At 43.8% G+C, this 13,262-nt stretch overlaps 1 protein-coding gene across 5 annotated transcripts in view; it reads left to right on the top strand.

Moving 5' to 3' along the window:
* Nucleotides 1-13,262, top strand: part of AK7 (adenylate kinase 7) — a 67,612-nt gene that overhangs the window by 34,301 nt on the left and 20,049 nt on the right. For all 5 annotated transcript variants that reach the window (XM_086363048.1, XM_086363047.1, XM_086363049.1 and 2 more), the window contains 7 exons: nt 2,421-2,501; nt 3,047-3,135; nt 5,134-5,224; nt 6,916-6,993; nt 8,483-8,632; nt 11,629-11,757; nt 12,957-13,089. In XM_086363048.1, the coding sequence (XP_086219174.1) occupies nt 2,421-2,501; nt 3,047-3,135; nt 5,134-5,224; nt 6,916-6,993; nt 8,483-8,632; nt 11,629-11,757; nt 12,957-13,089 (751 nt within the window). The remainder of the gene's footprint in view (nt 1-2,420; nt 2,502-3,046; nt 3,136-5,133; nt 5,225-6,915; nt 6,994-8,482; nt 8,633-11,628; nt 11,758-12,956; nt 13,090-13,262) is intronic.

The following is a 13,262-nucleotide window of genomic DNA, read 5'->3' as shown; positions in this document are numbered from 1 at the left end:
CCAGGGACGGGGGAGCCTGGTGGGCTGCCGTCTATGGGGTCGCACAGAGTCGAACACAACTGAAGCGACTTAGCAGCAGCAGCAGCAGGCAATATAAAAGGGTTTAGACTAGACAATCTAAATTTCTTCCAGCTCCAAATCCTATATTATATTAAACCTGTCCCAATGGAAAATCCATGATTTCTTGATCACTGGTTGAGAAGGCATGATCACACATGCAAAAATAATGGGAGTGAGTGTTAGTCTCTCAGTCATGCCCGACTCTTTGAGACCCCATGGACTGCAGCCCACCAGGGTCCTCTGTCCGTGGGATTTACCAGACAAGGATACTGGAGTGGGTTGCCATTTCTTCTCCAGGGGATCTTCCCAACCCAGAGATCGAACCCGGGTCTCCTGCACTGCAAGCAAATTCTTTACTGACTGAGCTACGAGGGAATGTGAATGACAATCTAAAATGGAGAAATAAGGGAATTCCCTGGCGGCCCAGTGTTTGGGACTCTGCATTTTCACTGCACGGGGCATGGGCTCAACCCCTGGTCAGGGAACTAAGATCCGGAGTGCCTGTGCAATGTAGCCATAAATAAATAAATAAAATGGAGAAATAGCATCATCTTAGTATCTTTTTTTATTATAAGAACATGACATATGTCCCATGCTCTAAATGACACAATCAAAATTTAGGGGTTTTTGTCCCTATTTTTCTTTTTAAATTTTTTCTTGATTAAAATATAGGTAATATACAGTGTTGTCCCAATCTCTGCTGTACAGCCAAGAGACTCAGGTATACACACACATGCATTCATTCTTTATTTTCTTTTCCATTATGGTTTATTACAAGATATGGAACAGAGTTCCCTGTGCTATACAGTAGGATCTGTTGTTTACCCATTCTAAATGTAATAGTTTACATCTACCAACACCAAACTCCCAGTACACCCCTCTTTCTTCTCCCTTTCTCCTTGTCAACCACAGTCTATTCTATATGTCTGTGAGCCTGTTTCTGTTCTATAGATAAGTTCATTTGGGTCATATTTTAGATTCCATGTGTAAGTGATATCATATGTATTTGTCTTTCTCTTTCTGACTTACTTCACCAAGTATGATTATCTCTAGCTGCAAATGGCATTATTTAGTTCTTTTTTAGGGCTGAGTAGTATTCGATGGTATATATGCACCACATCTTTATCCATTCCTCTATTAATTATCCCAAGCTTTGTTAGCCACTCTTTTCTGAACAATTAGGAAATAAGGTTGCTCTGGCCAACGTGTTCATCCTAATAACTCTTCTTTAACCTAGTGTTTTTCATCAAGTAGATAGACCCTTGGAAAGAATCTTGTAACTCACATCCGTTAAGATCCTACTGTGTACCAGGCACTGTGGGTAGGAGCTGGTCTCACAGCCATGAACAAAACAGACGTGGTCACTGTGTTCCTGGGGCTGGTTGTCCAGTATTTATCTACTGTCACCACATCAGCAGCCATCACACTCATAGTTACAAACTATACTATGAACACCAGACTATGGACCAATTTTGGAGAAGGAAATGGCAGCCCACTCCAGTATTCTTGCCTGGAGAATCCCAGGGACGGGGGAGCCTGGTGGGCTGCCGTCTGTGGGGTCGCACAGAGTCGGACACGACTGAAGCGACTTAGCACCAGCAGCAGCAGTGGGCCAATTTAGCATTTTGAGGCAAGTTCATAAGCTTTTTAAATCCTTTGCGGACTTTTGTTATCACGTTCTCTAGGACAGGCAGGAAAAGCTAGGGGACCTGGTCACCTTGCCCTTGCCTTGCTTATCCACTGGCCCAGTTGTACAGGAACATAGATCAATTACAATTCCCTGTTGGCTCAGCTGGTAAAGAATCCACCTGCAATGCAGGAGACCTGGGTTCAATCCCTGGGTTGGGAAGATCCGCTGGAGAAGGGAAAGGCTACCCACTCCAATATTCTGGCCTGGAGAAATCCATGGACGGTATAGTCCATGGACTTGGAAAGAGTCAGACAGGACTGAACGACTTTCACTTTTCACAAAGTTCACTCAAAGACCCCAGTTCTCTCATACTGGTGGTGGTGGTTGGGGGGTGTTCCCATCTCTACTTGGGTTCCATCTTCACTTGGGTTCCATCTTCATTTCACAATTCTCTCTTCAACTTAGCAACATCCAGCCGCCCCAAATCGAATCTCAGTGGTGGTAGGGTGGGGGGTGTCTGTACTGATAATTGTACTTCGGACACCAATGAGCGTGCTCTAATCAGCTGAAGGATTAACAAGAGGCCAGGCACACAAAATATGTTAGGAGTTTTTGAAAGAGGTGATGAGACTTACTAAACTGCTCATTTAAAAAAAAATCACTAAAATAATCTGATTCACTGCGATTTATAATACTACATTTAGCTTTTCTTTTGTATTTTATCTCATAGGTCAGAAAATTCGCCACTTATGTAGTTGCTGCTGGACTTCAGTATGGAATGGAAGGAGGCATCTTGCATGCTTTTTTTAAGGTATGACTTTTCTATAACTATGAGGATTTTTTTTAAGATGGCAAATTTCTAAATATTTATTTTTTTCTTATTTATTTATTTTTCATTAAAAAGAAAATCTTTCCCAGGGTTGGGCCATTCAATCCCATCAGTGTCCAGTGGAACTCCCTCTCCCTCTGCAGGTCCAGCACCTCAACGTGCGTGTTTCACAAATCCAAACTGTATCTATGGTCACTTCCAAAATCTGCAGCTCTTCCCCGGGCCCCATATCAGAAAAGTGGGCCACCTTGCACCCAGCTACACCAACCAAAGCCCAACTCCTCCCTCCTTCTCGTCCACCACGAGATCCTCAAGCCCCATGGAGATAGTCTCCCCAGAATTTCCCTTTCTTCAACCCAGCACTCCCAACTCCCCACCCACTGACTAGGCGAAACCCTCTCTGGACGAGATTACCTCATCAGTTACATAGATCTTTTTGGATGTCTCCAACTATGGCTGTCTTTGTGAGCTATAATAGTCAGGCACATGGAACTGGGGAAAAATGCTTTTGATTTTCTTTATTTTAGCTAGCTTGGTTGGGTGAAGTCCCTGCATTACCAGTGTTTGGAGATGGTACAAATGTCATTCCAGCCATTCACGTTCTTGATCTAGCAGGGTAAGTGTTCTCCCAGCCTTGTGACTGCCCTAGAATTAACTGACCGACGCGTTTGTTTCTTACCAAGTGCTAAGATCCTCATGCGTATTATTGTATTTCTTCTTCACAGCAACCCTAAGTAAACGGTACTTTTATCAGCTCCACTTTGAAATAGTGTCTGTCTGATGAAATAGTGATGAAATACTATTGAAATAGTGTCTGATGAAATAGTGTCTGTTATCTAAGAGTTCCCCACTTCCGACAGCAAGTTCAAGTTCAAGTTCAAGTCCACCCTAGGAGCACAGTTGCACATCTTCCAGTGTTTTTCAGACTCACAGAGTATCCCCAGATCCCCATATCCTTCTTTGCACATGCTGACTTAAACACTAGGTAAGAGATGGGTTCAATTTATTTGCAATTCATCACACCTGCATTTCGAGTTCCAAGAGCTTCATTCTGTTATCCACTTGGCTCACCCCACAGGAGGAACCAGTGCCTCTCTGAGAGTCTTTCTGGTTTCTTTTTCTTTCTCTCTCTCTCTTCTCTTTTTTAAATTTGGCCATGTGGCTAGTGGGAACTTAGTTCCCTGACCAGGGATAGAACCCATGCCCCCTGCAGTGAAAGTGTGGAGCCCTAACCACTGGACTGCTAGGGAATTCCCCCTCTCTGGTTTCTAGATCCCTCTCTTTCTCTCCATTAGTCAATTAGTCCCAATCCCAGGCAGTATTTACTGGGAAACAATGAGACTTAAACTTCAGGACCCTTCCCCTGCGTGGGTCCCTTCCACAGCCCTAAACTTAATCTTCATTACTATTCTCAAAGAAGGATTCCCTAAGCTTCAGACTCCACTCAAAACCTCAATCTGCTCCAGGCCACATTAACACTGAACACGGTGAGGCTGAGACAGACTCTTCTTTTCTGCAGAAACTTTACATTACCACGTTATCAAGTTTTAAAGATATGAAAGCATCTTACATTATTAAATTAATTAAATTATTCCCATTACACAAGGACTCAGGGGCCCTTTTGGTAGAATTTTTTTCCCTGCTAATTTCTTGAAGATTGTCAAATATTTAACAAAGGAAGAAGCTAAAAGAGGCAATGTTCTGTGAAATTAATATAAAACAAATATGAAATAGAGATTTAGACAGGTGCATTTGTTTTATTTCCATTTGACTAGAAAGGGAACCACGATAGAGGTAGAATCCACAGTCTCGTGACAATCTTCTCTTCACTGTTGTTTCTTGGGAATTGTTTTTCATCTGTGCAAATCCCTGCTCTGCCTCAGTAGTTGTGTGAGTTTGGGGAAGTTGCTTAACTTCTCTGGGTCTGATTTTCTCATTTGTGAGATGGGGATGATAATAGCCTTACTTGAGTGTTGTGAGAATTCAGTGGGGTAAAACCTGGGGTAGCCCACAGCACAGGGTTGATGGCATTAAGCCCTCAGAAATGTTGGCCGTCATTCATTATTAATCCAAGGTGGGAAGTCTAAGCCACTCCATGCTATGTGACTTAAGGAGTCATAGCTTCTGTGAATTCATGTCTTACTTTGTGAAAGACCTTCCCCAAAGCACTGTCATGAGACTTCATTGAGGTAGTGGGTGAACGGACTTCATCGACACAAGTCCTGACAGGGCTCAGCTACTCTTGTAAGCAGATGGATCTGGTTTCCAATCCTGGCCCTTCTACCTTCCCAGTAACTCTTCAGCCCAAGAAATGTCACTTAACTCTTTACCAGCCTCCTCCTCTGTAGCCTGGGGACCATCATTCCAACCTTGACCTTGTAGGAAAATGAAAGTGAGATAATCCACTAAATCGTCAAAGCCCCGGCCCGTGGGGGTAGCAATCATCGAATCCTATTCACATAAACAAACATCTCCTGTATTTACTCCCTCTGGGGATGATGCTCCCTGGGGGTCTGCAGAGTGATGGGGGTAGCAATCAGCGAATCCTATTCACATAAACAAACATCTCCTGTGTTTGCTCCCTCTGGGGATGATGCTCCTTGTGGGTCTGCAGAGTGATACAGAACATCATAGACCACGTGCCGAAGCTCCGCTACCTGGTGGCTGTGGACGAGTCAGTTCACACCCTGGAAGACTTTGTCAAGGTATAGCCGTGTCATCCCAGGCTGGGTGGCATCTCTTAAATCATTTTACCCCAGCCCCTCAAGGTGGAATCAGAGGTGCTAACAAGATTGGGTGTGGGGTGGGGGTGGGGCCTAAAATAGAATATCCCTAAACCCAAGCTTGGGCTTCCCTGGTGGCTCAGTGGTAAAGAGTCCACCTGCCAATGCCGGAGACTTGGGTTCGATCCCTGCATCAGTAAGAGCCCCTGGAGAAGGAAATGGCAACCCATTCTAGTGTTCTTGCCTGGGAAATCCCATGGACAGAGGAGCCTGGCAGGCTACAGTCCACGGGGTCTGTACAACAACAAAACCGAAGCTTACTATTTGCATCTGCAGTATATGTATGCTTGGAGGAGGAAATGGCAACCCACTCCAGTATTCTTGCCTGGAGAATCCCAGGGACAGGGGAGCCTGGTGGGCTGTCGTCTGTGGGGTCGCAGAGTCGGACACGACTGAAGCGACTTAGCAGCAGTAGCAGCAGCATACATATGCTGGGAAGTTACAACCATGATAGTCTCTCCCCAGTATATGCACGGAAAGGAGCAGAAAAGGCCACTGTAGGGTTCAGACACAAATCACACACCGGACTACTAGAATCTGTGACCTGTGCCCCAGAGTACTGATAATGGTCAAGTTCTCCAAACCTACTGGCAGCTTCCAGGAGCTCTGATCTTTGAAGATCTCCTCTCCTCTCCAGGCTGCTCTGGCTAAAGGTCACCTTGTGGCCCAGCTGGCTCAGCCAGTGCAGCCTTCCTTTGCCCCTCCCCAGGGCACCCCCTGCTCATCTCTTATGGGAGGAGGGTCCCACACAGAGCAGCATGTGGGATCTTAGTTCCCTGACCAGAGACGGAAGCTGGGCCCCCTGCAGTCAGAGTGTGGAATCCTAAGCACTGAGCTGCCAGGGAACTGCCCCCTACTCACCTCTACGGTTCAGCTCAGGGGCTTCCGTGCTGGTCCACGGGCTAGGACTCGAGCTCTCGCTGCAGGAGGTGCAGGTCGATCCCTGATGGTGGAAGTACTTCCTGCCGAGTGCGTGTGTGCTCAGTCGCTTAGTCGTGACCAACTCTGTGCCACACTATGGACTATAGCCCTCCAGGCTCCTCTGTCCACAGGGTTCTCCAGGAAAGAATACTTTCCTGGAGTGGGTTGCTATTTCCTACTGCAGGGGATCTTCCCGACCCAGGAATCAAACCCATGTCTCCTGTGTCACCTGCATTGGCAGGTGGATTCTTTACCACTGAGCCACCTGGGAAGCCCGCCGCATGCTGAAAGGTGTGGCCAAAACAAGTAAATAAAGATTCACCTCAGACCTCTTCCTCTGCACCCTCGCTACCTCCACCCCACCTCCCCTGCAGCCCCAGCACCTTGTTTCCATATTCCTAACATCAGACATTACATACCAGCATCTGAGTACCCGTCTGTCTCTCCCTTTTCAGATTGGGAGCTCCCTGAGGGCAGGGATCGGGCTTTATTCATCTCTGTGTCCAGTTCCTGTTGTGCCGTGAGGATCCTTTGCTCTGTGTGGAACTAATAAACCAGTTCATGTCCTCAGGGCTCTCCCCTGTTGCTTTGCAGATTTTTTTTGTATTCAGTTATGTTTGCATTTGTTTGAGAAATTTTACATCAAAATCTTACAGGTCAACCAAAATAATATTTCTATTTTTCTCTAACAGTGCATCAGTAAAAGTACTGGCCCTGGGAAAATCCAGAAAGTACCCAAGGAAAATGCTTTCCTAACCAAGGACTTAACAGTTAGTATATGAGAGATTTTTTTGTGTTTTTCCTACTCTTTTCCTGAAGGTATTGCTTCTTGAGAGATCTGGAGTCAGAGGATCTGGCTTGCGGGTTCATTTCAGCTCCTCCTTTACAGTGGAAATTCTAACCTGTAGCAACTTCTTCTCTTCTGTGAGCCTGTTTTTTTTTTTTTTTTTCTTTGTTTTCTTTGTTTGTTTGTTTTCCCTCTGAAAATCCTTCAGAGATCATGATCAGAAAATATATTTGAAAGCTGTCTAATGTATAAAATGCTATACAAACACTGCATGCTGTTCTCTTTGGCTCCTCTCTAAAGTTCAAAGAGGAGGCTGAATTTCTGATCTCATCACTGCAACAAGAAGAGGACAGTTTTAACCATGCAGTGCATTCTTCCAGCTTGTTTTAGGATATAATCTTCCTTTACGAAATAAATTCTAGCGAAAGAGTTGACTGGGCATGATTCCGAAAGGACTGATATCGTTGCTTGCTTCTGAGAAGCAGAACTGGGTGGATGGTGACTGGGGCCAAAGGGGGCACTTTTCCCCTCTACTATTTTTTTTTTAAGTGTGAAGTATAGTTAATTTCCATTGTGATGTTCGTTTCAGGTGTACAGAAAAGTGATTCAGTTATATATACATATATCTATTTTTTTTCAAATTCTTTCCCCCTTAGGTTATTACAAAATACTGAGTCGAGTTCTCTGTATGACACACTAGGTCCTTGTTGGTTATCTACGTGTATATAGTAGTGTGTATGTTTGCCCTGTACTTTTTGTTCTTTTGGATTTTGAACCATGAGATTGCAATGCTCAAAAAACTGGTAGAATTTTAAAAAACCTTTTTTTTTTTAAAGGAAGAAATCTTCCACTTGCACTTCTAGTATCTCTCTACCATTTATTTATTTATTTTTTTTTGCCACACTGCATGGCCCAATCCATGCCTCCTGCAGTGGAACCACAGAGCCTTAACCACTGGACCACCAAGGGAGTCCCTCTCCCTACTCTTTGTTTGTGTAACTGTGTAAGGCAGGACACCGCCCATCACAAGAGAGCAAGTGTGGGGAGACTTTGGGGTCACAGAGTCTCACAGCAGGTGCTCTGTCAAAACTTGTCATTCAGTCGCTAAGTCGTGTCCAACTCTCTGCGACCCCGTGGACTGCAGCACGCCAGGCTTCCCTGTTTTTCACTATCTTCCAGAGTTTGCTCAAACTCATGTCCACTGAGTCAGTGATGCTGTCTAACCATCTCAGCCTCTGCCATCCCCTTCTTCTCCTGCCTTCAATCTTTCCCAGCATCAGGGTCTTTCCCAATGAGTTGGCTCTTCCCATCAGGTGGCCAAAGTATCAAACTTAGAGCTGTCTTCACTGACATTCATGTTTAGCAAATGCGTCCATATTTTTCTTCAATAACTTCGGTGATTTAGGTTTGTTATAACTGTCGGGGGAGGGGGCTGGCAGGAGACAAGTCTTTGACGTCCTTTTCTCTCTTAGCAAGAGAATATTGACCACTTACTGGTCAATTTGAGGATGGAAGCACTCTTTGTGAAGGAGAATTTTAACATTCGATGGTTCGCTCAAGCAGGATTTGTGGAAAATATCAACAGCATCCTCAAAGAGTACAAGCAAAGCAGAAGATTATTGGTAACTATAACCACTTCCTATTTAAGCTTCTGATTTAAGCAAAGTACATGAGGCTTTGGTGTAATTACACCAACGGCAGTACTTTTCTTTCACATGTCTGAATTTCTAAATTCAAGGTCTTTATCAGGTCTCACCCGTTGTTCAGGTCTAACAATCCGCATCTATATTCTATTGGAAACTTGCCAATCGAATATTAAAAATTTTTGAGTTGACACTGATGACCGTTATGCTTGACACCAACTGAACATGATAGTGAGCCCCAGACTGAGTGTCACAGAGCCGTCTCTATAAGGGAAGATGTCAGGTCCCTCAATGGTCCATGTTTCACCTGGGTATCCATCTGGGTAGGTAGGAGGTAGGGAAGGCTGATGATTACTTTGATCTTTTCTGATTGGCCAGGGGATTTGCTGGTCATTTTAATTTTTTTTTTTTAAGATTTTTGTTGTTGATGTGGATCATTTTTAAAGTCTTTATTGAATTTGTTACAATATTGCTTCTGTTTTATGTTTTGGTTTTTTGGCCGCAAGGCATGTGGGAACTTAGGTCCCCAGCCAAGGATCGAATCTGCGCCTCCTGCATTGGCAGGCAAAATCTTAACCACTGAATCAGCAGAGAAGGCCCTTCTGATCGCTTTAGCAATCACAACTTTCCGTAGATATTCTTATCTCCATATTCCAGATGAGGAAACCAAAGCTCAGTGAGATGGAGCAATTTCTTCAAGGTCACACAGCTAGTCAGGGATTCAGACTAGCTAAGATGCCAACTTAGCTTGAACGGCCGAACTGTGGAGCCTCCACAGCTCCATCTCTGAAGTCAAGTAAAGGCAGCACTTGCCCAGATCTTTGGATTTCTCACAGGGAGGCTTTCCCAAGATGAGAGTGAATATGACAGGAGAAAGCATTTAGAAAACTACAGTCCACGAGGAACAGGTGCCCTCAGGTTGCCATTGTGCATGGAAATACTGAACAAAAGCCAGCAGAGTTGCATTTGTAGCCTAAAAATCATACTCTCTGGAAAATGATGCCTTGTTGAGAATCAGTAAAAGATGTACCAATTTGCAAAAGAAACGATGATGCTTTTAAGCATCTGAGACACCCACGATGGCTGTCCTTGGAGACTGTCCTGAAGCACAGAGCAACTCAAGAGGTTAGACTAGTGTTGTCATCTGTGGGTCAACTTAGAACAACACCAAGTCAGAGTGGAGGTAGGACAAGACACCTTAAAGAGACCATGTGGTTTCTGATGAGCAAAACTGGACAGAATATGATAGAAGGAGTAAGCATACCTAAAGATTAAAGTGAGTCTGTCCATCCCTGGGGCGTTGGTGAGCATGGCAGCATAGAACAGCAAACACGACCGAGGGCAGTGTAGACAGTGCCATGCCGGTGGCATTGAGCCAATGGCCCCCACAATCCCATTCCTTTAACAAAGCAAAGTCGGCCCTGTGCAGAGCCAGGTGCATTCAGCCACCTTGATCTATTGCCACTTAACAGTCCATTCATCCAACTCTCCTCACTCTGATCAAAGCTCATCAAACTATTTTCTATACGTGTCTGCCTTGAGGGGTAATATACCAAACACGTGCCCTTGGAGAGTCCTGAGCCCAGTGGCAACCCTACTTGTCATTATAAACGAGTAAACTACCAGCTCCTGCTTTGTACCCTGATAAGGTGGCTTCTCTGATGGCTCAGCGGGTAAAGAATCCACCTTCAGTGCAGGAGACGCAGGAGACATGGGTTTGATCCCTGGGTTGGGAAGATCCCCTGGAGGAGGAAATGGTGATCCACTCCAGTAGTCTTGCCTAAAAAATCCCATGGACAGAGGAGCCTGGCAGGCTACAGTCCATAGAGTCACAAAGAGTCAGATGCAACTTAGCACGCAGCACACAAGGTGAGCATCCCTACGCCAGGAGACAGATCCGCTCTTGGTGTGTGGGTGACACAGGCAGGTGAACCTGCCCAGTTGACCACCGGCCCTCACGTCTTGGTGAAGGCACCATGTGCCCCTCGGAGCCCAGCTCTGTGCATCAAGACTCAGTTCCAGTGTTGCTCTGCTGACTCCTACCCTCTCCATGCCCACCACCTTGGTCATCGCCATCACCCTGAGAGCCTGCCCCTGAGCAGACGAGATCATTCATGTCCACCACACCTTACCCAGCACCCCTGCAGGGCCTCTGCTCACTCCCTTCACAGCCTGACAAATAGTAATAACAATAGTAGTAGTACTAATAATGATAGCAGTAATCATGATAATCAACTCCATGTATGAAATTATGTAAGCTTTAAGCACATGGACACTCTGCCCATGGAAATTTCTTTTCTTTGGCATGATTTTTTTTTAATTTAAAATTTTGAAAATTTGCCTTGCAAAATACCAAGCTTCAGTTTCACAACCATTTGAACCATTTCAAAAGAAATGACTTATTTGTCACCGGTATTTTTATTTCTGTTAGAAATAAACATTTGCTCACCAGTTATGAATGTAGTGAGCTTCTTTAGCATCCAAGCAAGTTTTTCAGCAGAGGAAATTTTTTTTAATGGGTGTATTTTTAAAAAAACTAGAATAAATTAACTGGTTTAAAAAGGAAAAGATAATTCAAGACCAAGTTTAATCCAGAAACAATGTTCAAGAGGCAATAAATTAAGCACTTTCTAAGAGTAGACTAGAAACTTCTCTGTCTTTGCTGTCTTTACAGGGGTAACACTGCAAAGGTGAAATTGTAGTGTGTAATGCTCAACTACTTTGCTTTTTTTTGTTTTTAAGTACTTTTAGGGTGCTCCTGAGCACAGTTTGCTGTGTCTTGTCCCCCATGCGCAGATCAGGACACATAGTAGATGCTCATTAAACACCAAGAGAAAGTGACTCTGGGCTCTTGATGAAGCAGTGAACCGGCCTGCGGAATCCTGAGACTTCAAAGGGCTGATCCTTGAAATAAAGATCTCGCTTAGCTGCAGATCATTCAGAGGCCCTGTGTCATCCCTTTTCTCCTCTTTTAGCCGATCAAGATTTGCATTCTCGGTCCTCCTGCTGTGGGAAAATCCAGCGTCGCTGAAGTTTTAGCCAAATACTATAAACTGCACCACATTAAATTGAAAGATGTCATCTCTGAAGCCATAGCGAAACTGGTAACAATTTTAGCAACTTTATTGGGGATTTCAATAATTTAAAAATGCCTTTTCTTAGTCTTATAATTAAGAAGTCACTGATCTTCTGTGGCATCCTTCAAAGAGATTTGTTATTTTAACTGGAGTTTGTTGTCAGCCCCTATTATGAAAACACAGAATTCCGAAGGGTTTTCCTTCGTAAGGTGGAAGCATCTTTCATGGGTGGACTTTAAACTTTTGTCTGTCTCTAGTTGTTGCTCAAAATATATCTTGTATTCTCTCTGTTGACTGGCGGTTTTGTTATTCTTTTTAAAACTGTATAGTTGTACAATTTAAAAATTGTATAGTATAGTTGATTTATAATATTGTATAACTTACACATGTACAAAGTGATTTACAATTTTTAAAGATTATATTCCATTTACAGTTATTATAAAGCATTGGCTATACTCCCAGTGTTGTACAGTATACCCTTGTATCTTCTTTTAGAAATAATAGTTTGTGCCTCTTACCTTTCTGCCCTTACATAGCCCCTCCGCTCTTCCCTCTCCACATTGGTAACCACTAGTTTGTCCTCTGTATCTCTGAGTCTGTTTCTTTTTTGTTATATTCATTAGTTTGCTGTATTTTTTAGATTCCACATATAAGTGATATCATACAGTATTTGTTCTTCTCTGTCTGACTTATTTCACTTAGCATAATGCCCTCCAAGTCCACCCATTTATTGCAAGAGGCAAATTTTCATTATTTTTCATGGCTGGGTAGTATTCCATCATGTGATATAAATACATATCTGTTGATAGACCTTAGGTTGCTTCCCTGTCTTGGCAATCATAAATAATGCTGCTGTGATTGAGGTGCATGCATCTTTTCAAATTAATGTTTTTATGGTTTTTGGATATATGTTCTTGTTTAGTCACTAAGTCATGTCTGACTCAACGATGCTTACTAGGTGGTGTCCGTGGGTAGAGAGAGTGTTGATTCTTAAGTGGTTCTGGCATTAGCACAGAAATAGATTACTCATCTAAAAGAGAGTAAGAAACCCACAAGATGCTCATCCGTCTCCATAGATACAAGCATCTTGACCACTTTTGCATGCCTGTCCTTGAGTACCTCCCCTGTTTGGGTACCAGCCTTTTCCAGGATCATTTGCCATAAGGTTTAAGAGTAGCCAATCAATGCAGGACATCACGCTATTTGAATATCTTTGTGATATATAGGAGGCAATCATTACACCTAAGGATGTAACAGAAGGAGGAGAAGAAGAAGGTGAAGAGGAGGAAGAGGAGGATAATGTGGAGGATGCTCAGGAGCTCTTGGAAGGCATCAAGGAAAGCATGGACCAGAACGCAGGTAACCATTCTGTGATATTCTTGTAACAGTCATATTCTTGTGACAGTGATAGTCTTGTGACAGTGGGTTTTGCCCTTGTTATAAAAACAACCTTGTGTTGTTGTTCAGTTGCTAAGTTGTGTCTGACTCTTCAGCCTCGTGGACTGTAGCACTTTCAGCTCCTCTGTCCTCTA

The sequence above is a fragment of the Bos grunniens genome, chromosome 21, assembly GCF_055505025.1.
Source record: "Bos grunniens cultivar Pamir isolate PY7600 chromosome 21, Bosgru_T2T1.0, whole genome shotgun sequence".
Lineage (NCBI taxonomy): Eukaryota > Metazoa > Chordata > Mammalia > Artiodactyla > Bovidae > Bos > Bos grunniens.
This window is presented reverse-complemented; position numbering and strand designations above follow the sequence as displayed.